General features: G+C 47.9%; 2 protein-coding genes across 2 annotated transcripts in view; one reads left to right on the top strand and one right to left on the bottom strand.

The window, feature by feature from the left end:
* Window positions 1–20,302, bottom strand: part of LOC145363670 (uncharacterized) — a 39,205-nt gene extending 18,903 nt beyond the window's left edge. The window contains exon 1 of the mRNA XM_080218886.1: window positions 20,263–20,302. The gene's annotated coding sequence lies outside the window, so the exon portion shown is untranslated. The remainder of the gene's footprint in view (window positions 1–20,262) is intronic.
* LOC145363544 (uncharacterized) overlaps window positions 7,244–24,369 on the top strand; it is a 42,737-nt gene continuing 25,611 nt past the window's right edge. Inside the window, exons 1-3 of the mRNA XM_080218731.1 lie at window positions 7,244–8,550; window positions 8,626–8,766; window positions 10,331–10,439. Coding sequence (XP_080074857.1) covers window positions 7,421–8,550; window positions 8,626–8,766; window positions 10,331–10,439 — 1,380 coding nt within the window. The 5' untranslated portion in view covers window positions 7,244–7,420. The remainder of the gene's footprint in view (window positions 8,551–8,625; window positions 8,767–10,330; window positions 10,440–24,369) is intronic.

The raw sequence follows: 24,369 nt of genomic DNA, 5'->3' as shown, positions 1-24,369 counted from the left end.
CTCCGTTCTAAACCGCCCCCCTTTTATCTTGAGGCTGTGCCCCAGTACTGGTTTGTAACAAGTTGAAGATAACCTCCCTGCTTTTCAATTCTACCCCTCTGGAATGGAACCTTATATATTGACTCCACACTTAAAAGAATTTCACATTTTCCCTGAAGAGGCTGGAGACAGGATTCACGGAAATGGTTGCAGGATTGAGGGATTTCAATTAGTTGGTGAGAGAGGAACAGCCGATGTTATTCTCGTTATATCATTGAATCATTAGGATAGGTGATGGGCTATTTGGCCCATTGATTACGTGTCAGCTTCCTTGAACGAAACATTCAGTCCCATTGTCCCATTCCGTCTCTGCAGTGTTGTAGGTTTATTTCCCACAAGTGCACAGCCAATTTCCTTTTGAAATCAGTCCATCATCTCTGCTTCTACCACACTCAGTAGCAGGTTCCAGATCTTTATCAATCACTTCAAATACCCATTAGGCTCACAGAGTACACAACAAGGCCATCAGGCCCATTATTCTCATGCTGGCTCTTTGAAAAACTTCCCAATGATCCAGTCACCCTGCTGTTTTGGTTTTATCTTAAGGATCTGTCCTGTTCCTTTTTGAAAGATAGAATTGAATCTGCACATCACCCTATTTTCGGACAGTGAATTCTTAAGTACAACAATTTTTTAAATGTGTTTTAAACCAAATAATTCAAGATATTGTGCGTCTGCACTTTCACAGCATATTCAAAATAGAACGTAGAACCCTGCAGTGCAGAAAGAGGCCCTTCAGCCCATTGAGTCTGCACTGAATACAATCCCACCCAGGCCCTACCCCCATATCCCTACATATTATACCCACTAATCCCTCTAACCTACACATCCCTGGACACTATGGGGAAATTTCTTAGCATGGCCAATCAACCTAATCTGCACATCTTTGGACTGTGGGAGGAAACCCACGCAGACACGAGGAGACTGTGCAAACTCCACACAGACAGTGACCCGAGCTGGGAATCGAACCCAGGACCCTGGCGCTGTGAAGCAGCAGTGCTAACCACTGTGCTACCGTGCCACCCAAATAGTTTCAAATGCTTGCTTATTACACATTAAATCTTTATCAGCGTTTTTTGATGAGGAGATTGAGTATAATATATCCAAGTTTGTGGACAATTAGAAAAAAGATTGCATTTCTATAGCACCTTTCAGGACTACAGGATCTCTGAAAGCATTCTACACCCAATGAAGTACATTGAAGTGTTATCGCTATAGGTGGGCCTGGGTAATCAGATTTAGTGTAAAAAAAACAGTCATTTTCATACTATATTCACGGTTATAGGTAACAAGGTCAAAGAAGCCAATCTGATCATGTGGCTTCTTGCAATCTTTCCATATTCTGTGGCTTTTCTTTATTAAGTCTGTATTGGTTTTATATTAAAATGAAATACATGATTATTCAGTGATGAACTTTGATTCACCAATCATAACTTAATCAATGTAATATTCATTATATTGTAATGATTGGATCAGATAACATAAATCTTAAAATTTAAATACTTGTATTTACGAAGCATCTTACACATCCGCCGGAAGTCCCAGAACACTTGCAGCCAATAAAGTAATTCTGAAGTGTAGTCGCTGTTGTAATTTAGGGAATATGGGAGCCAATTTACACACAGCAAGAGCCCACAAAACAAAACTGTGATAATGATGAGTTGATGTGTTTTTAGTGCTGTTGATTGATATTGACGGGAAGGCTGGGGATAATTCCCCTGCTTTTCCTCAAAATAGTGGGCATGGGATATGGGGTAATTTGATAAAGTGTTTTCAAAATTGGCTCAGTTGTAGGAGACAGAATGTGATGACAGAAGGCTGCTTTAGTAACTAGAAGCCAGGGTCCAGTGGCATACCGCAGAGATCGGTGCTGGGTACCCTATTATTTGTCATTTATTTAAATAACGTAGATGACTAGGATTGGATTGGTAAGTTTGCGGATGAGACAAAAATTGGCCAGGTGGTTAACAGTGAGGGCAAGTGTCTTGGACTACAGGAAGATACAGAAGGAATGGCAGATTGAGTGTGAGGTGATACACTTTGGAAGGAGTAATTTGATAAGATTCAACGAACAGCAAGACACTAGGGAATTCTGTGGAACGGAGGGACCTGGGTGCGATTGTCCATAGATCTCTGAGGATAGAAGTGCATGTTAGTAAGATGGTGAAAAAGGCATATACTTGCCTTCATCAATAGAGGCATAGATTACAAAAGCAGGGAAGTCATGTTGGAGTTGTATGGAACTTTGGTGAGGCCACAGCGGGAGTACTGTGAGCAATTCTGGTCACCACATTATAGGAAGGATGTGATTGCACTGGAAGGAGTGCAGGGGAGATTAACCAGGATGCTGCCTGCCTGAAATGGAAATTTTACTTATGAAGAGAGGTTGGATAGGTTTTCATTGGAGCAGAGAAGACTGAGGGGCGACCTGATTGAGGTGTAGAAGATCATGAGAGTCATGGATGGAGTGGATAAGGAGAAGCTGTTCCTCTTAGTTGAAGGGTCAATCACGAGGGGAGATGTGTTCAAGGTGAGAGGCAGAAGGTTTGGAGGGGGGGAATGTGAGGAAAAACATTTTATCCAGAGGGTGGTGACGGTCTGGAATGCAGTGCCTGGGAGGGTGGTAGAGGTGGGTTGCCTCACATCCTTCAAAAAGTACCTGGATGACCACTTGGCACATCATAACATTCAGGGCTATTGGCCAAATGCTGGTAAATGGAATTTAGGAGGGAGTTCAGGTCTTTCTCGCGTGTCAGTGCAGAATTGATGGGCCGAAGGGCCTCTTCTGCACTGTATGATTCTATGGTTCTAAGCTTCCTGTCAGGCACCTTATCAAGAATCTTTTGACAATTCAGCCACACAACAGTCAGCGAATATCCTTTCTCATTACGCTGTGTTATTCCCTCAGATAATCCCTGCTGTCCGAATGAATTCATTTCATGAACTAATGTTGAGATGCAGGTACAGACTCTCCCCACTCAGTCCCCCAGTTCCTTTCCCTTATTTCTGTTGGTCTGAAGTTCACCACAGTCACCAGGGTTCATGGTCAAACTGATGTTGCTGAACGCCGGTTAGAAAATAACCAGCAATCCAACTCGGTCACTTACAAAATTTAATCAAACAAAATTGATCAAAGATTCAGGTAAAATAATGTGATTCTAACACAACGCTAAGACTGTTTGTGATGGTTTTATGGTGGTCAATGTTACTCTGTGTAGTCCGGGTTTATTTCATTCCCGTGTCCGTCCAGCACTGTCCCTGAGAAACTTCACCCCCCCCCATCTGATTCTCACCCCCCCAGAGAACTCAGTCACTGATCTCAGATTAGGGTCTTTAATGGTGGCTCTGACAACCCAGCATGCTAAGAAGTCTCACAACACCAGTTTAAAGTCCAACGTGCTTATTTGGTAGCAAACGCCTCAAGCTTTCGGAGCGCTGCTCCTTCGTCAGGTGAATGGGGAGTTCTGATCACAATCAGGGGATATAAAGCGCACACTTAGTTTACAGAATACTGATTAGAATGCGAGTCTTTACAGCTAATCAAGTCTTAAAGGTGCAGACAATGTGAGTGGAGATAGCATTAAGCATAGGTTAAAGAGATGTGTATTGTCTCCAGACAGGACAGTAAGAGAGATGTTGCAAGCCCTGCCAAGTCATGAGGGTTACGGATAGTGTGACATGAACCCAAGATCCCGGTTGAGACCATCCTCATGTGTACGAAACTTGGCTATCAGTCTCTGCTCAGCGACCTTGCACTGTCACGTGTTGTGAAGACTGCCTTGGAGAACGCTTACCCAAAGATCAGAGGCCGAATGCCCGTGACTGCTGAAGTGTTTGCCAACAGGAAGAGAACAGCCTGGTGATTGTCGAGCGGTGTTCATTCATCTGTTGTTGTAGCGTCTGCATGGTCTCCCCAGTGTACCATGCCTCGGGACATCCTTTCCTACAACGTATCAGGTAGACAATGTTGGCTGAGTTGCAAGAGTACGTACTATGTACCTGGTGGATGATGTTCTCACGTGAGATGGCATCCACAGCGCTCTGAAAGCTAGTGGCATTTGCCACCAAATAAACCTGTTGGACTTTAACCTGGTGTTGTGAGACTTCTTACTGTGTTTACCCCAGTCCAACGCCGGCATCTCCACATCATAACCCAGCATGCACCATGATACAGAATCAACCCGATCTAATAAACATTATGTAAAGGGAAGCAGTGGCGTAGTGGTATTGTCAATGGATAATACCACTACACCACTGCGTAGGGCAAGACTGGGGACCCAAGTTCAAATCCACCACGGCAAATAGTGACACTTGAATTGGATAAAAAAATTCTGGAACTAAAAGCTGAATGGTGACCACAAACCATTGTCAATTGTCATAAAAGCCCATCTGGTTCACCCATGTCCTTGAGAGAAGGAAATCTGCTATCCTTACCCGGTCTGGCCTACATGTGACTCCAGACTCATAGCAATGTGGTTGATTCTCAAATGCTCTGAAATGGAGGGCAGTTAGGGAAGGGCAGCAAATGCTGTTCCAACCAGCGACGCCACATCCCATGAATGAATAAAACAAAACAACAACTTGTCCATTAAACTGCGTCACGCTTTGAGTTGCAACGCCTTAATGAAGAAACAGTGCAGTGGCAGAGAGGCAAAGAAAAGGGAGTAAATCCAGCACTTTGGATTCCATTACATTGTGGATACCCTGCCCCATGAGTCCAAAGATCAGCAGGTCGAGAATTGCCTTCTCAGTCACACAAAGACCCAGGAGAGAAACACGCGACCCTGAGTAGACATCATCCTCAAAATGAGGAACACCAACAACCTCACAACAGAGAAGGAGGAGGTCATGAAGCTGGGACAGTTTATGGGACTTTCCTTGTTTGAGCAGGTCAGCTGGAATTCCACTTTCTAAACAATTAATGCACTTATCCAGTTCAAGTATGTTCAACTCAACCATGACAGGAGAGAGTCAGAGGCTGTCAGATGTCTGACTTAAGGGGGTAAGGTCACAGTCGTGTTCAGTCCAGTGGGAATTTTGTTTACCTCTGACAGTGAGAAATTCACTAGGAAAAAGTGACCATGAAAACTGTTCGATTGTCATCAAAACCCAACGTCCTTCACAGAAGGGAACCTGTCCTCCGGTCTGGGTCTACACAAAATTCTGGCCCTTAAGGGAAGACAGTGCGAGGGAACAAAGGGGTAAAGTGGGAGAGGCAAGGGTGAAGAATATATATTTTATATATCAGCCAGAACTTTGACCGAATCCCAAAACCCTCAAGCCTGTGGCTGGAAAGACACCAGAAGTACTAGAGTTAACGAAAAATCTCCCATACCCAGGGAGCGAGGGTGATGTCACCGCCTAATTGTGGGTGTGTGATGAGATCACAGACAGGAACACAGAATATCTGGGTCTGTGCAAACCAGTGATCACCACACATTATGGAGGATGTGAGGCTCTATGAGAGAGTGCAGAGCAGACTCACCAGAATTGTCCCAGGGATGAGGGATTCGAGTCACAATGTTAGGCTGGAGAAACTGGTATTGTTCTCCTTGGAGTAAACGAAGTTGAGGGAAGATTTGATGGAGGTGTATGAGATTATAATAGGTGTAGAGAAGTTGGTGGAGAAAAGCTGTTCCTATCAGCCATTTGTAAAAGGATGACAGGATGCAGATTTAAGATTTTGAGAAAGGTCTGTGGAGGAGATATGAGGATGAAATTTTAAACAGTGAGTGGGAATGACCTGGAACTCAATGCTTACACTGATAGGATGCTATTATCCCGGTCCTAGTGAACTGAGTTACCCTGCAAGATTCTGATGGGATGTTTGGGAGTTTCCTGTCTGCAAGTTCACTTCTAATACCCTGTAAAAGATGATTACAAAATACATCGCTGTCAGTTCAGGATAGAAATTCACAACACTCTCTTCTGCTGGTCCAGGATGTCCACAGTAATTCCCTAATGCACATTGCCCCTTCGTCATTATCAGCAGTTCTTTGATTCGAGGAGGATGTCTCCTCAGGGCGGTGAGTTTCTGCCATAGGTCTTCGTATGACTGAACTGAGACGCAGATCTATAGGTACATGGAGCAGGAGATCCCATGTGATAGTGGGATCTGGAGAGCAGGATTTGTTTCTTTCTTTTAACATTAGACATAGGCATTGGGACTCAGAGGGTTGATGCAGTTTGATGGACAAGTTGTCTCCATTCTGAACAATGGGGAACAAGCTCCTCCCACTCATTGTCTACATTGCCCCCTACAAAGATGGCAGCCAAGCAAGGGCTCTGCTGCACATTGCCCCTAATAAAGATGGCGAACGTTAACCGGGGCCGAACATGCGGAGCTGCAGCCCAGCTCGGCACGAAAAGGGTAACCGAGAAGTTTTTGTTAGGGGCTTGTGTTTGCACAACAATTTTACAAAACCTCTTCCCCCACCTGCCAGACCCGTCGCTCGCTGCGAACCTTTAATACCCCTCTTACCAGCTGTAGATCCGAGATGTCACCATTAGCTGCATTGCGCATGTCCCAGCACGGCCTTAACCCCCCCCCCCCCCCCCTTCATTCAGTCCGATTGGTTGGAGGACCAGCCGCCCCTCCCGCTCGGTCCTCCAGCCCCGCCCCCTCATTCGCTCCGACGGGTTGGAGGACCAGCCGCGCCCGCTCGCGGTCCTCCAGCCCCGCTCCCTCTTCCTATTGATCCGGAGCTACTGTCAATCAGTCCCCGGGCATTGTGACGTTGGGCATGAGCAGCGCGGCTCATGTCCAGGGACAGGCGGGGAGGAGGTGGATAAGCGGAGGCGGTGTTAGGGGGCAGCGGGTGGGAGGGGGAGGTCCCACATCCCCAGTGGAGGACTCAGCATCCCCGGTGGAGGACTCAGCAACCCCCAGTGGAGGACTCAACAACCCCCAGTGGAGGACTCAGCATCCCCAGTGGAGGACTCAACAACCCCCAGTGGAGGACTCAACAACCCCAGTGGAGGACTCAACAACCCCCAGTGGAGGACTCAGCAACCCCCAGTGGAGGACTCAACAACCCCAGTGGAGGACTCAACAACCCCAGTGGAGGACTCAACAACCCCCAGTGGATGACTCAACAACCCCCAGTGGAGGACTCAACAACCCCAGTGGATGACTCAACAACCCCCAGTGGAGGACTCAGCAACCCCCAGTGGAGGACTCAACAACCCCAGTGGATGACTCAACAACCCCCAGTGGAGGACTCAACAACCCCCAGTGGAGGACTCAACAACCCCCAGTGGAGGACTCAACAACCCCCAATAAGAAACTAGTGGCACCGCCTCAACACCCAACACAACGGCAGCTGCAGCTCTTTCTCCTGGTGCCAGGGCCCCACTGGACAGATGTGGCTTCAGGAAGCAAATGCAGTTTGTTAATGAGAAATCATTAATTCACGAGACTGACCCTGGAGCAGGAGGAGAGAATTTGCTTTTTTTGTGGGTTTCCTCTCACTCCCTCCTTTTTTGCAGTTTTAAATCAGTTTCACAGGGGGTTTCAGAAGAAGAATATTTGCAGCTGGGAAACCGAAACCAAGCGTCGCACCAGGATCTGATGGAGCCGGCCAGTTTGTCAAAACCTGAATATCACTGGGCTTTGAACACGGAAGGCAAAAGCGCGGCTCGCAGTGGGGAGAAACCGTACACGTGTCCCGTCTGCGGACGAGGATTCAGCCGGTCATCTGGCCTGGCAGCGCACAAACACACTCACAGCCGGGAGAAACCGTGGAAGTGCGGGGACTGCGGGAAGGGGTTCAGTTACCCGTCCAAGCTGGAGATACATTGGCGCTGCCACACCGGGGAGAGGCCTTTCACCTGCCCCGAATGTGGGAAGGGATTCACTCGGTCATCCACCCTCCAGACGCACCGGCGCGTTCACACGGGAGAGAGGCCTTTCACCTGCTCAGAATGTGGCAAGAGATTCTCTCAGTTATCCCATGTGGTGGCTCACCGGCGCATTCACAACGACAAAAGGCCCTTTCGATGCCCAGAGTGCGAGAAGTGTTTTAAAAGTTCCGGGGAGCTGATGTCCCATCAGCGGGTTCACACTGAGGAGAGACCGTTTCAGTGCCCGGACTGTGGGAAGTGCTTTAAAAGTTCCCGGGAGCTGATGTCGCATCAACGTGTCCACACTGACGAGAGACCGTTCAGGTGCTCTCGCTGTGGCACAAGGTTCAAGCAGTCATCTCAACTCACGGTGCACCAGCGAATTCACACCGGAGAGAAGCCGTTTGCCTGTTCTGAGTGCGGGAAGAGATTCTCTTGGTCATCTGACCTGCTGAGACATCAGCAAGTCCATACGCTGGAGAGGCCGTTCACCTGCTCCCACTGCGCCAAGAGATTCATTCAGTTATCCGACCTGTGGACACACCAGCGAATTCACACGGGGGAGAGGCCGTTCACCTGCTTCCACTGCGGGAAGGGGTTCACTCGCTCGTCCAACCTGCTGAGACACCAGCGAGCTCACACCACCGGGAGAGCTTTTAAATGCTCGGAGTGCGAGAAGCGCTTTAGAAGTTCCCACGAGCTGACGTCCCATCAACGTGTTCACACTGACGAGAGACCGTTCAGCTGCGGGACTGGGTTCAGGCACTCATCCCAACTCACTGCACACCAGCAGGTTCACACTGGGGAGAGGCCGTTCACCTGCTCCCAGTGTGGGAAGGGGTTCAGTCGGTCCTGCACCCTGCTGACACACCAGCGAGTCCACAAGTAAGCAGAGGACTTGGATTTTGCTGACAGTCACTACCAGGACTGAAGAAGCATGCTTGTTGGAGCCTGTTTCTGCTCATATTTAGATCATAGAATCCCTACAGTGTAGAAAGAGGCCCTTCGGCCCATCGAGTCTGCACCGAACACAATCCCACTCAGGCCCTACCCCCCTATCCCGTCATATTATACCCACTAATCCCTCTAACCTACACATCCCTGGACACTAAGGGGCAATTTCTTAGCATAGCCAATCAACCTAATCCACACATCTTTGGACTGTGGGAGGAAACCCACGCAGACACGAGGAGAATGTGCAAACTCCACACAGACAGTGACCCGAGTCAGGAATCGAACCCAGGACCCTGGAGCTGTGAAGCAACAGTGCTAACCCACTGTGTTACAGAGCCGCCCTGAACTCAACCCAGTCGCAAGGTCCAGTGTTCTCAGTAGAAGTCAAATAAATCAGCTTTGCGATATGTACTCTTGTAGGGATTTTTAACACGCGTTAATTCATTTTAAGTGATTTCCCTCTCCCCTGTCTTTCCATCCTCACTTCCAAAAAGTACCAGGATCTCATGGAGCGTCTTCCTGTTGGATCGGCTGTTCTTGCTTTGTCCTCCAGCCCCTCCCTTCATTCACTCTGGTCGAAGGTCTAGCTGTTCCAGAGAAACGAGAATTGTGGGTTCTGAATTCCTACCCTGGACTGACTGTGATGACTTTTGGAAACTCCTATTACAGGGATTTCTGACAGTTGGGTTGTATTTCTGTTGATATAATAGGGCTGGAGTTCAATATTCTGGATCCACAGCTAATTGTGTTCTCATGCCTGCAAGGATGTATTGGCCTTGGAGGGAGTGCGGAGGAGGTTCACTAGGCTGATACCGGAGATGAGGGGGTTAGCCTATGAGGAGAGATTGAATAGACTGGGTCTGTGCTCGTTGGAGTTTAGAAGGCTGAGGGAGGGATCTTATAGAGACTTACAAGATAATGAAGGGGTTGGATAAGGTAGAGTAGAGAGATTCTTCCTGCTTAGAAAGGATAGCAGAACTAGAGGGCACAGCCTCAAAATAAGGTGGGGGGAGGCAGTTTAGATCGGAGTTGAGGAGGAACTTCTTCACTCAAAGGGTGGTGAATCTCTGGAATTCTCTGCCCATTGAAGTGGTGGAGGCTGCCTCGCTGAATATATCAAAGTCACGGGTAGATAGGTTTCTGATAGGGGAATTAAGGGTTATGGGGAGCAGGCAGGAACTGGAACTGATCCATTTCAGATCAGCCATGATCTTGTTGAATGGCAGGGCAGGCTCAAGGGGCTAGATGGCCTACTCCTGCTCCTATTTCTTATGTTCTTATGTCCCTTGAAGAACTACAGTCTGTCTATGATCAGTCCACATAATGCAGGAGTCCTCATCAGAAATTGGTTTGCAGCAAGATTCTGAACTTTTACATCAATCCTAAATTGTGTTTTGTACAAACTCTACAACCTAATGCCTGATAGATTCCACCAGTTATCATCTCTGATTGGAAAGGGCTGATTAATCCTTACTGACTTGCAAATTACACGCAGTGACACCTCCATGGTCCACCAGCAAGAAGGGGGATGGGAGTTGGTGGAGAATCGAGAATCTCCAAATGTTACCCCTTCCGTTCTGATACAAAAATCCGCCCCCAAGCACGTGAGTGGAAACAAGTTTAATGCACGTTCCAGATGGGTCTCTTAAAAAAAGGCACAAGCTGACCTAATTGAGTGTTTAGAACGATGAAAGGTTGTAATAGGATTTAGAGAGAACATTTCGTCTTGTGGGGAAGAGTAAAACCAGAGACCATCAATATAAGATAGTCACCAAGAAATTCAGTAGGGAAATCAGAAAAAAAACTCCTTCACCAGAGAATGGTAAGAATGGTGAAGGTGTGTAAAATCGCCAGCTCCAATGCACTTCTCCCTGATGAGTTCAATACATTCTACGCCCGTTTTGAGCAAGAGATCAGCGAGAGCATGTCCTCCACCCTGGAAGCCCTGGATGAACCTGTATCTGGGATCACCATTGCAGGTGTTAGAGCAGCTTTCTCAAAGCTACGGAAAGCAACTGGCCCTGATGGGGTACCCGGACGAGCACTCGGATCCTGCACGGGTCAGCTGGCAGGGTTATCCACAAACATTTTCAACCTCTCCAACAATCTGGGGTCCCTATCTGCTTCAAGAAGATGACCATCATCTTGGTACTTAAGAGAAACCAGGCAGTGTGCCTTAATGACTATCGGCCGGTGGCTCAGACATCCATCATTATGAAGTGCTTCGAAAGGCTAGACACGGCACGAATCAATTCCAGCCTCCCAGACTACCTAGATCCACTACAGTTTGCCTACCACCGCAACAAGTCCACAGCAGACGCCATCTCTCTAGCCCTGCACTCAACCCTGGAACACCTAGATAACAAGGACACCTAAGTCAGACTCCTATTTATTGACTACAGCTCAGCGTTCAACACTATTATTCCCGCAAAACTCATCTCCAAACTCCGTGGTCTGTGCCGCAGCACCTCCCTCTGCAACTGGATCCTGAACTTCCTAACTCACGGACCACAATCAGTAAGGATAGGCAACAACACCTCCTCCACGATCATTCTCAACACTGGTGCCCCACAAGGCTGTGTTCTACTCTGCTGATATACCCATGACTGTGTGGTCAAATTCCCCTCCAATTTGATTTGCAGGGTTGTTGATGACACCACCGTAGTGGGTCAGATCTCAAACAATGAAAGACAGAGTGCGGCAACAATAATCTCTCCCTCAATACCAACAAAACGAAGGAGATGTTCATTGACTTCAGGAGGCGTAAAGGAGAACGTGCCCCTGTCTACGTCAATGGGGGCAAAGTAGAAAGGATCAAGAGCTTCAACTTTTTAAGTGTCCAGATCACCAACAACCTATCCTGGTCCCCCCATGCCAACACTATTGATAAGAAAGCCCACCAATGCTTTCTCAGAAGACCATCAAAATTTGGCATATTAGCTACCACTCTCACCAACTTGTACAGATGCACCATAGAAAGCATTCTCTCTGGTGGAATCACAGCTTGGTATGGACTCCTGCTCTGCCCAAGACCGCAAGGAACTACAAAAGGCCGTGAATGTAGCCCAATCCATCACACAAACCAGCCTCCCATCCATTGACTCTGTCTACACTTCCCACTACTAAAGCAGCCAGCATAATTAAAGATGCCATGCACCCCGGACTTTCTCTCTTCTACTTTCTTCCGTCGGGAAAAAGATACAAAAATCTGAGGTCATGTATCAACCGACTCGAGAACAGCTTCTTCCCTGCTGCTATCAGATTTTTGAATGGACTTAGCTTGCATTAAGTCGATCTTTCTCTACACCCTAGCTATGACTGTAACACTACATTCTGCACTCTCGCCTTTCCTTCTCTGTGAACGGTATGGTCTGTATAGCGCGCAAGAAACAATACTTTTCACTGTATGCTAATACACATGACAATAACTCAAGAGTGGGTGAAGGGAATAGTATGGATGTATTTAAATGTAAATATTTAGTTAGGATAGGTATATTTAAATGTACTTGGATGTACTTAAATGGAGAACAACTGCAGAATGCTGAGGTGCAGAGGGATCTAGGTGTTATTGAGCATGAGTCACAAGAAGTTACTATTCAGGTACAGCACGTAATCACAAAGGCCACTCTTTTATATTATGAGAAGAATTGAACATCAAAGTGGGAGAGCACATTTTGAACACTGTGTGCAGCACTGATCTCCTTATTTGAGGAAGGATGTAAATGATTTGGAGGTGGTTCAAAGAACAACACAGCATGGGAAAGCAGGCCCTTTGGCCCAACAAGCCCGCGCCGCCATTTCAACATTGTGAGTCCCCTCTTCCACCCGTGACCCTTATCTACGCTTATGGCACTCCACATTGGAAACCAGATTGAGGGGAGACTAATTTGGGGACAGTTTGTTACACCAACCAGCCTAATCTTTGGGGTGTGGGAGGAAACCGGAGCACCCGGAGAAAACCCACGCAAGCACGGGGAGAATGCGCGAACTGCCGCGGACACCGGCCCAAATCCATGTATCTGCACAGCAATGCCTGGATTCTGACGATTGAAAGATTGGAAAGGCCGAGCTTGTTTCCACCGGCATTTAAAAGATTGAGGGATGACTTCATTGAAGTTTATAAGATCCTAAGCAGCATTGACAAAGCAGATGTGGAAGGGATGTTTTCTCTTGTGAGGATTTCAGAACCAGGGGGCACATGTTTTAATATTAGGGGTCACCCTTATAGGACAGAGATGAGGAGAATTGTTTTCCCTGAGGGTTATGTGACCTTGAAACTTTGCCTCAGAAAGCAGTGGAAGCGAGGTCTTTGGATATTTTTAAAGTTTATTTATTAATGCCACAAATAGGCTTATATTAGGGTCTGTTATATTGGGTCTGTACTTGTTGGAGTTTAGAAGGATGAGGGGGGATCTTATTGAGACGTCTAAGATAATGAAGCGGATGGATAGGGTAGAGGTAGAGAGATTCTTCCCGCTCAGAAAGGACAGTAGGACTAGAGGGCACAGCCTCAAGATAAGGGGGGGGCAGTTTAGAAAGGAGTTGAGGAGGAACTTCTTCACTCAAAGGGTGGTGAATCTCTGGAATTCTCTGCCCGTTGAAGTGGTGGAGGCTACCTCGCTGAATATATTTAAGTCACGGGTAGATAGGTTTTTGACAGACAAGGGAATTAAGGGTTATGGGGAGAAAGCGGGAAAGTGGAACTGATCCACTATCAGATCAGCCATGATCTTATTGAATGGCGGGGCAGGCTCGAAGGGCTGGATGGCCTACTCCTGCTCCTATTTCTTATGTTTTTATTAACACTGCCATGAAGTTACTGTCAAAATCCACTAGTCGCTACACTCCAGTACTCCATGTGGGTACACTGAGGGAGAATTTAGCATAGCCAATGCACCTAACCAGCACCTCTTTCGGACAGTGGGAGGAAACTGCAGCACCCGGAGGAAACCCACACAGACATGGGGATAATGTGCAGAGTCCGCACAGACAGTGACCCAAGCCGGGAATCGAACCCGGGTTCTTGGTGCTGTGAGGCATCAGTGCTAACCACTGTGCCACCGTGCTGTCTATGAGCAGATAACAGTCTGACAACACCAGGTTTCAGTCCAACCGATTTGTTTGATAGTAAACTCACTAGCTTTCGGGGTTACCCCCTTCGTCCGGTGAATGGAGAGTTCTCAATTCACCTGACGAAGGGGCTAACCCGAAAGCTAGTGAATTTACTATTAAATAAATCGGTTGGACTAAAACCTGGTGTTGTCAGACTTTTTACTGTGTTTACCCCAGTCCAACGCCGGCACATCCACATTATGAGCAGATAAGGCAGCGGTAGGCTCTTGTTAGGCAAGAGAATCAGAGATTATTGGGGATAAATGGGGAATGTGGAACTGAACACACATAGACCAGTCATGATCTTATTGAATGGTGGAGCAGGCTTGAGGGGCTAAATGGTCTATTTTTGCTGCTATTTCACATGTCCATATGTATGTAAGTATTTAAGGGGAAATGAGAGGATTACAATGAGAGAGTGAGATGCGGAAAGATTGGAGGAAGCTCCTTTGGAGCGGAAACACTGAGCTGGACTGGTTGTGTCCAATGGCTTGTATCTGTCTCCTGTGTCATTTCACTGATGAAGGGTCTGCTTCGAACTTTAAGACAATGCCACTGATTCCTAGACTTTCAAACCAGCAGAAATAATTCATATTTACCCACCGTTCCTCTTAATGTATTTGATTCAGCTGTTACTGTCACTGTTAATCACACCCAGAATTGAACCATGTTTATTCTGAAAATTGGGGTTTATTTCTATTGGTACTAATCTCTGTAACTGGACTGGAGTTTAATATCTTGACGTCTGTTAAATAATTGTTTCAAACGCAATGTGTCAAGTCCTTGATTTCTGCAGGATCAGAAGAGATTAATTGATGTCCTGTTACCAACTGTTCTGTTTTTGGATCTTTGTTTCATTCTAACTCTCAGTTGCTGTCGTGGACAAGTTCCAGCTCCCATATCTTCCAGAGTGTCTCTCCCAGCCTAGAGATCTAGGGAAGTTGACTTTTATCTAGAATGCTAACTCCTATAACTAAGCTGGAGTTTATTTAAATGTTAAGGGCACAGTTTATACTCAATGTTGTACTGTCTGTGGTTGTGGGGGATGGAGGTGGGGAGTCTTCTTAGAGAACCTTCCACACACCTGACGAAAGCTTGTGGGACTACTATCAAATAAACTGGTTGGGCTTAAACCTGGTGTTGTGAGGCTTCTTACTGTGTTGGGGAGCAATGCAGGGCTCGAGACAATTTAAGAGGTCCACACAAGATTGAATAAAGCCCGGTTTGTTTTTAGATGTGCACTCCGCAGGTTTCGATTCGCCAACAAGCCTGGAGAGACCCAAAGATGCCGCAGAGTGATCACGTGACTGTCGTCTTAAAGGGTCCATGTCACACACAGCAATATCCCAAATACACAACAAATCTGACTTTCCATTTGTATCTTAGAACATAGAACATTACAGCGCAGAACAGGCCCTTCGGCCCACGATGTTGCACCGACCAGTTAAAAAACAATGACCCACTAACCTAAACCAATCCCTTTTCATCCATAAACCTATCCACGGATCTCTTAAACGCCCCCAAACTAGGCGCATTTACAACTGCAGCAGGCAGGGCATTCCAATCCCTCACCACCCTCTGGGTAAAGAACCTACCTCTGACATCCGTCCTATAACTACCCCCCCTTAATTTAAAGCCATAGAGAGTCAGTGTGTGTGGGACCTGTAGCCCAGTGAGAGTCAGTGTGTGTGGGACCCGTACCCCAGTGAGAGTCATTGTGTGTGGGACCCGTACCCCAGTGAGAGTCAGTGTGTGTGGGACCCGTACCCCAGTGAGAGTCAGTGTGTGTGGGACCCGTACCCCAGTGAGAGTCAGTGTGTGTGGGACCCATACCCCAGTGAGAGTCAGTGTGTGTGGGACCCGTACCCCAGTGAGAGTCAGTGTGTGTGGGACCCATACCCCAGTGAGAGTCAGTGTGTGTGGGACCCGTACCCCAGTGAGAGTCAGTGTGTGTGGGACCTGTACCCCAGTGAGAGTCAGTGTGTGTGGGACCCGTACCCCAGTGAGAGTCAGTGTGTGTGGGACCCGTACCCCAGTGAGAGTCAGTGTGTGTGGGACCCGTACCCCAGTGAGAGTCAGTGTGTGTGGGACCCATACCCCAGTGAGAGTCAGTGTGTGTGGGACCCGTACCCCAGTGAGAGTCAGTGTGTGGGACCCGTACCCCAGTGAGAGTCAGTGTGTGTGGGACCCGTACCCCAGTGAGAGTCAGTGTGTGTGGGACCCGTACCCCAGTGAGAGTCATTGTGTGTGTATGGTGACACAGTGGGTTAGCGCTGCTGCCTCACAGCGCCAGGGACCCGGGTTCTATTCCCCGGCAGCACGGTGACACAGTGGGTTAGCGCTGCTGTCTCACAGCGCCAGGGACCCGGGTTCGATTCCCCGGCAGCACGGTGACAGTGGGTTAGCGCTGCTGTCTCACAGCGCCAGGGACCCGGGTTCTATTCCCCAGGGCTCGGGTCACTGTCTGTGCGGCATTTGCACGTTCTCCCCGTCTCTGTGTGGGTTTCCTCTGGGTGCTCCGGTTTCCTCCCACAGTCTGAAAGACCTGCTGGTTAGGGGTGCATTGGGCCGTGCTAAATTCTCCCTCAGTGTAACCCCGAACAGGGGTGTGGGTGACTAGGGGAATTATGAGGAGAGGTTGTGAAATCTGGTAGTTATGTCCCAGACTTCTTATCATAGAAGATAGAACATTACAGCGCAGTACAGGCCCTTCGGCCCTCAATGTTGTGCCGACCAGTGGAACCAATCTAATGACCCTCTAACCTAAACTATTCCAATGTTATCCATATGCCCATCCACTGACCATTTGAACGCCCTTAAAGTTGGCGAGTCCACAACTGCTGCAGGCAGGGCATTCCACACCCTTACTACCCTCTGAGTGAAGAACCTACCTCTGACATCCATCCTATAATTATCACCCCTCAATTTAAAGCTATGTCCCCACGTGCTAGCCATCACCATCCGAGGAAAAAGGCTCTCACTGTCCATGGTTTTATAGCAATCTAAATATTAATTAAGAAATTGTGGGGAGGGAACAAATGAAATAGGATTAAACTTAAAATAATACAATGGCTTCACACAATATCAATACTTTAATCAGTTCCAAACAATCTTAATTTAACTACCTTCACCAATCTGTCCAAGAATACCTTATAAATTTTAAGATCTATAATTTTTTTTAGCCATTCAGTGCCTTTACTCCTGTTGGTATTGCTTCTGAGGTTAACCAGCCTTTTCAAATCCAACTTCCTTCATACTGCTTTCTGGGAGTCAACCAACTGTTACTGCTGTGGGTTGAGATCTGAAACAAATCCCTTCGTTGGTTTCAGTAACCCATTAACTATGTTCTTTTCCTTTCATCTCTCTGTTCTCACCCAATTCCCTCAGAGCTAATCTCTCCCAGAATTAGAACATAGAAAAACTACAGCACAAACATGCCCTTCAGCCCACAAGTTGTGCTGATGATATCCATACCTATCTATAACCCTCAATCCTATTAAGTCCCATGTACTCATCCAGAAATCTCTTAAAAGACCCAACGAGTTTGCCTCCACCACCACTGACGGCAGCCGATTCCACTCACTCACTACCCTCTGAGTGAAAAACTTACCCCTGACATCTCCTCTGTACCTGCTCCCCAGCACCTTAAACCTGTGTCCTCTCGTAGCGACCATTTCAGCCCTGGGAAATAGCCTCCGAGAATCCAACCTATCTATACCTCTCAACATCTTATAAACCTCTATCAGGTCACCTCTCATCCTTCGTCTCTCCAGGGAGAAGAGACCAAGCTCCCTCAACCTATCTTCATAAGGCATGCCTCCCAATCCAGGCAACATCCTTGTAAATCTCCTCGGCACCCTCTCAATAGCTTCCACATCCTTCCTGTAGTGAGGCGACCAGAACTGCGCACGGTACTCCAAGTGGGGTTTGACCAGGGTCTTATAAAGCTGCAGCATTACCTCCCGACTCCTAAACTCAATCCCTCGATTAATGAAGGCCAGTACACCATACGCCTTCTTGACCACATCCTCCACCTGCAAGGCCGATTTAAGAGTCCTGTGGACCCGGACCCCAAGTAATATAAAATATATAAAATAATATGTTATATACAAAATATGAAAGAAAAGTAAATTCACTTTAATCACACTTTACTCATGACAACAGTATGCATATATTATTTTTAAGGACATAAGAAATAGGAGCAGGAGTAGGCCATCTAGCCCTTCGAGCCTGCCCCGCCATTCAATAAGATCATGGCTGATCTGTCGTGTCTCAGTTCCACACTCCCGCCCTCTCCCCATAACCCTTAATCCCCTCTCTTATCAAGAACCCATCAACCCGCTTCTTAAAAATATTTAGTGAGGCAGCCTCCACCACTTTGAGTTCCAGAGATTCACCACCCTTTGAGTGAAGAAGTTCCTCCTCAACTCCGTTCTAAACCGCCCCCCCCTTTATCTTGAGGCTGTGCCCCCTAGTCCTACTGTCCTTTCTGAGCGGGAAGAGTCTCTCCACCTCTGTCCTATCCATCCTATTCATCATCTTATACGTCTCAATGAGATCTCCCCTCATTCTTCTAAACTCTAACGAGTACAAGCCTAGTTTATTCAGCCTCTCCTCATAGCTCAACCCCCTCAACTCCGGTATCAGCCTAGTAAACCTCCTCTGCACTCCCTCCAAGGCCAAAATATCCTTGCGTAAGTGCGGCGCCCAAAACTGCACACAGTACTCCAGCTGTGGCCTCACCAATGCCCTATACAGCTGCAGCAAGACCTCCCTACTTTTATATTCAATCCCCCTCGCTATGAAGGCCAGCATCCCATTCGCCTTCCTGACCACCTGCTGCACCTGCAAGCTGGGTTTTTGCGACTCATGCACAAGGACCCCGAGGTCCCTCTGCACCGTCGCCTGCTGCAGTTTTTCGCCCCGTAAGTAATAGTCCTTCCTACCATTCTTCCTACCAAAGTGGACCACCTCACACTTGCCAACATTAAATTCCATTTGCCATTTCCTGGCCCATTCGCCCAGCCTATCTAGATCCTTCTGCAGACTCTCCACACCCTCCGCACAATTTGCCGTTCCACCAATCTTGGTGTCATCAGCAAATTTTGACACCCTACACTCGGTTCCCTCCTCCAGATCATCTATATAAATGGTAAATAGCTGAGGCCCCAGCACTGATCCCTGGGGCACTCCACTAGTCACCAACCGCCAATCCGAATAGCACCCATTGACCCCCACTCTCTGCCTCCTATTTGACAGCCAATCCCCTATCCACGCTAACACCCTACCCCCAACTCCATGCCCCCTGACCTTCTGTAATAACCTCTTGTGAGGTACCTTATCAAACGCCTTCTGAAAATCAAAAAAGACCACATCCACCGGCTCTCCTCTATCCACCGCCCTAGACACATCCTCATAGAACTCCAGTAAATTTGTCAGACACGACTTCCCCTTAATGAAACCGTGCTGCGTCTGCTCTATCAAACAATTCTCCTCAAGATGCCTCGCTATTTTCTCCTTGATGACGGATTCTAACATTTTACCTACAACAGACGTTAAACTAACCGGTCTATAATTCCCTGCCTTTTGCCTGCCACCCTTCTTAAACAACGGCGTAACATTAGCCATTTTCCAATCTTCCGGCACTTCCCCTGAATCCAGCGACGTCTGGAAAATAACCACCAAGGCATCCACTATCACCTCCGCCATTTCTTTCAGAACCCTTGGATGCATTCCATCCGGTCCTGGGGACTTGTCCACAATCAGTCCCTCCAGTCTGTCGAGCACCGCCTCCCTAGTAACAATAATGTCATTGAGACCCTCCACTCCTACCATCTTTCCATCGCTAACACCCGGCAAATTATTCACGTCCTCCTCCGTGAAGACCGAAACAAAAAAGTTATTCAAGACCTCAGCCATATCCCCATCCCCTACCACTAAGTCCCGCCTCTCATCCTCTAAGGGTCCAACGTTCACCCTAGCCAGCCTCTTCCTTTTTATATATTTATAAAAACTCTTGCTATCCTTTTTTATATTAAGCGCTAGCCCAACTTCATAGTTTCTCCTACCCTCCTTTATCAACTTCTTTGTCATTCTTTGTTGATATTTAAACCTCTCCCAATCCTCTTCTCGCCCACTACTCTTAGCTACTCTAAACGCATCCGCTTTTAATTTAATACTCTCCTTTACCTCCTTCGTTATCCACGGCTGATTATCTCTCCTCCTATGATCTTTTTTTAACCATCGGAATAAATTTCTGCTGAGCACCAAGAAAGATCTCCTTAAAGATCCTCCACTGCTCCTCAGCAGACCTACCTTCCAACGCGCTCCCCCAGTCCACATTCGCCAATTCTTCTCTCATCCTACCGTACTCCCCTCTGTTCAAACAAAGGACGCGTGTCCAGGAACCCACTTTCTCCTCCTCCATCTGCACCAGAAACTCCACCATACAATGATCACTCTCCCCAAGAGGATCCTTCACCGCAAGGTCCCTAATTCTACCCGCCTCATTACATAGCACCAGATCCAAGACAGCTCGCTCCCTCGTCGGCTCCAACACACACTGTTCAAGGAAACTATCCCGGCAGCATTCCAAGAACTCTTCCTTGAGCCCCCCACGTCCAACATGGGTCGACCAATCTATATGTAGATTGAAATCCCCCATAACTACGGCTGTCCCATTCCTGCACGCCGCACTTATTTGCGCGTTAACAGCCCGCCCCACCTCCAGATCATTATTCGGGGGCCTATAGACGACACCCACCAGCGTCTTCCTCCCTTTGCTGTTCCTAATCTCCACCCACAACGATTCCACGTTCTGCTCTTTGGTTCCTATATCATCCCTTGCTACCACCCTGATGCTATCCTTAATCAGCAGAGCTACGCCCCCCCCTTTTCCCTCCTGCCTATCCTTCCTAAACACTTGATAGCCCTGGACATTCAGCTCCCAGTCCCTGTCACCCTGCAGCCACGTTTCCGTAATGGCCACCAGATCGTATCCATTTGTGCTGATCTGCGCCACCAGCTCATCCACTTTATTCCGAATGCTTCGTGCATTCAGATAAAGTGCCTTCATCCCAGCCTTCACCTGGACCTTATTTGCCGCAACGCCACCAACTATACTCACGCCCCCTACTCCCTCTATTATTGGGATATCCTTGGCCTCTTCCCTTACCTGTACCCTCTCCTTTACTCTAGACCCCGTAATTTCACCTACCCTCACACCCTCCCCCCCCCCCCAATTAGTTTAAAGCCCTGTCTACAGTCCTATTTACACGATTCGCCAGGACTCTGGTCCCAGCCCGGTTCAGACCAACCCCATCCCGCCCAAACAGGTCCCACCTACCCCAATACTGGTGCCAATGCCCCATAAATTCAAACCCATTCCTCCCACACCAATCCCTGAGCCACCCATTCACTTCCTTAATCCTTACACCCGTCTGCACTCGGTTCAGGCAGTAGCCTAGAGATAACCACCTTGTCGGTTCTACTTTTTAATTCCATTCCCAGCTTTTCATACTCAATTGATCACTAACAGCCCATTCAGATCTATTTCTGTTCTGTACCCACCCCTACTAAATTGTGTTGAGTAAGCATCTCTTTGAAGTCTTGCTGGACTCATTGACACATTAAAGTCTCAGTTTAAATTCACACGGCCACTCTGTCTCCTGCTGTAATCACCACTCTCACACTTCCCCAGTTAAAAAAAAAATAGCCTCAGCTATTTATATAGATGTTCTGGAGGAGGGAACCGAGTGTAGGGGCTGATTGTGGACAAGTCCCCAGGACCGGATGGAATGCATCCGAGAGTTCTGAAAGAAATGGCGGAGGTGATAGTGGATGCCTTGGTGGTTATTTTCCAGACGTCGCTGGATTCCGGGGAAGTGCCGGAAGATTGGAAAACGGCTAATGTTACGCCGTTGTTTAAGAAGGGTGCCAGGCAAAAGGCGGGGAATTATAGGCCGGTTAGTTTAACGTCTGTGGTAGGTAAAATGTTAGAATCTGTCATTAAGGAGGAAATTGCGAGGCATCTTGAAGGGAATTGCTTGATAGAGCAGACGCAACACGGTTTCATTAAAGGGAAGTCGTGTCTGACAAATTTACTGGAGTTCTATGAGGATGTGTCTAGGGCGGTGGATAGAGGAGAGCCGGTGGATGTGGTCTTTCTTGATTTTCAGAAGGCGTTTGACAAAGTACCTCACAAGAGGTTATTGCAGAAGGTCGAGGGACATGGAGTTGGGGGTAGGGTGTTAGCGTGGATAGAGGATTGGTTGTCAAATAGGAGGCAGAGAGTGGGGGTCAATGGGTGCAATTCGGATTGGCGGTTGGTGACTAGTGGAGTGCCCCAGGGGTCGGTGCTGGGGCCTCAGCTATTTACCATTTATATAGATGATCTGGAGGAGGGAACCGAGTGTAGGGTGTCGAAATTTGCGGATGACACCAAGATTGGTGGAAAGGCAAATTGTGCGGAGGGTGTGGAGAGTCTGCAGAAGGATCTAGATAGGCTGGGCGAATGGGCCAGGAACTGACAAATGGAATTTAATGTTGGCAAGTGCGAGGTGGTCCACTTTGGTAGGAATAATGGTAGGAAGGACTATTACTTATGTGGAGAAAAACTGCAGCAGGCGACGGTGCAGAGGGACCTCGGGGTCCTTGTGCATGAGTCGCAAAAACCCAGCTTGCAGGTGCAGCAGGTGGTCAGGAAGGCGAATGGGATGCTGGCCTTCATACCGAGGGGGATTGAATATAAAAGTAGGGAGGTCTTGCTGCAGCTGTATAGAGCATTGGTGAGGCCGCAGCTGGAGTACTGTGTGCAGTTTTGGGCGCCGCACCTGCGCAAAGATATTTTGGCCTTGGAGGGAGTGCAGAGGAGGTTTACTAGGCTGATACCGGAGTTGAGGGGGTTGAACTATGAGGAGAGGCTGAATAAACTAGGCTTGTACTCGTTAGAGTTTAGAAGAATGAGGGGAGATCTCATTGAGACGTATAAGATGATGAATGGGATGGATAGGATAGAGGTGGAGAGACTCTTCCTGCTCAGAAAGGACAGTAGGACTAGGGGGCACAGCCTCAAGATAAAGGGGGGGTGGTTTAGAACGGAGTTGAGGAGGAACTTCTTCACTCAAAGGGTGGTGAATCTCTGGAATTCTCTGCCCGTTGAAGTGGTGGAGGCTGCCTCGCTAAATATTTTTAAGACGCGGGTTGATGGGTTTTTGATAAGAGAGGGGATTAAGGGTTATGGGGAGAAGGCGGGAATGTGGAACTGAGCCACGACAGATCAGCCATGATCTTATTGAATGGCGGGGCAGGCTCGAAGGGCTAGATGGCCGACTCCTGCTCCTATTTCTTATGTTTCTTACGTTTATGTATGTTTCAGCAGAGTTGATGAACCTTTCCCACACTTGGAGCAGATGAACGGCCTCTCCCCAGTGTGAACTCGCTGGTGTTGTTGCAGCCCAGATGATCGAGTGAGTCCCTTCCCACATTCAGGGCAGCTGAATGACCTCTCCCCAGTGTGTGTGTGTGAGTGTGTGCGTTGGTGTGTCTGGAAAACAGATGATTGAGTGAATCCCTTCCAACACTCAGGTTGGGTGAATAGCTTCTCCCAAGTGTCACTGGGTCGATGAGTTTCCAGCTCAGACAGGGATCTGAATCCCTGCCCACAGTCCCCAGATTTCCATGAGTTCTCCACGCTGTGAAGATTGCTATTTTCTTGCATCCGATGATATTCAGATCCTGACGTGACGTTTGGTTTGATTTTTCCAACTGGAAACCCTTTCCTTCTGACGTCCTGCGAATCGATTTACAACAAAAAAAAGGATGTGAGAGAGAACCCACAAAAGCACAAAAAACGGGCCTGGAATGCATTGCCAAGTAGGGCGGTGGAGGCAGGCACACTAGAGTTGCTTAAGGCTTACCTAGATGAGCAAACTAGAGATGGAGGGATACAAAAGAATGTTCCAGTTAAGGATCAAGAGCCTCAGGACATTCCTGGGAATTAATAGATTCCTATGGGCCATCCAACATATTTTATGGCTCACCTGTCTCTCATGTTGGAGCTACTGGGGGTCTTCCGTGAATGTCTGTGTAAGCTGTGTACGTTTATTGATGTCTCTTTTTTACATCCACAGGCAATTCGGTCGGCCTTGTTGGCCAACGAGGGGCGTACACGCGGTGGGTCGTGCGAGGGCTGCTCTTGGATGTTGCTTCGAGAGTTGCCTAGTGCTTCATGTCCATTAGTGTACGCTTAAAACTGGACCATCTGACGGGCAACAAGACAGCTCAGTGGCTATCACTGTCTGCTGTGCAGTTACAGGGACCCGGCTCGGATCTCCAACTTGGGTCGGTGTCTGTGGGGAGTTTGCACATTCTCCCCGTGCTTGCGTGGGTTTTCTCTCCGGCTGCTCCGGTTTCCTCCCACAC

The sequence above is a fragment of the Carcharhinus amblyrhynchos genome, unplaced genomic scaffold, assembly GCF_965287045.1.
Source record: "Carcharhinus amblyrhynchos unplaced genomic scaffold, sCarAmb.v2.hapA scaffold_39, whole genome shotgun sequence".
Taxonomy (NCBI): Eukaryota; Metazoa; Chordata; class Chondrichthyes; order Carcharhiniformes; family Carcharhinidae; genus Carcharhinus; species Carcharhinus amblyrhynchos.
Note: the sequence above shows the minus strand (reverse complement) of the source record. Positions and strands in the feature narration are given on the sequence as shown.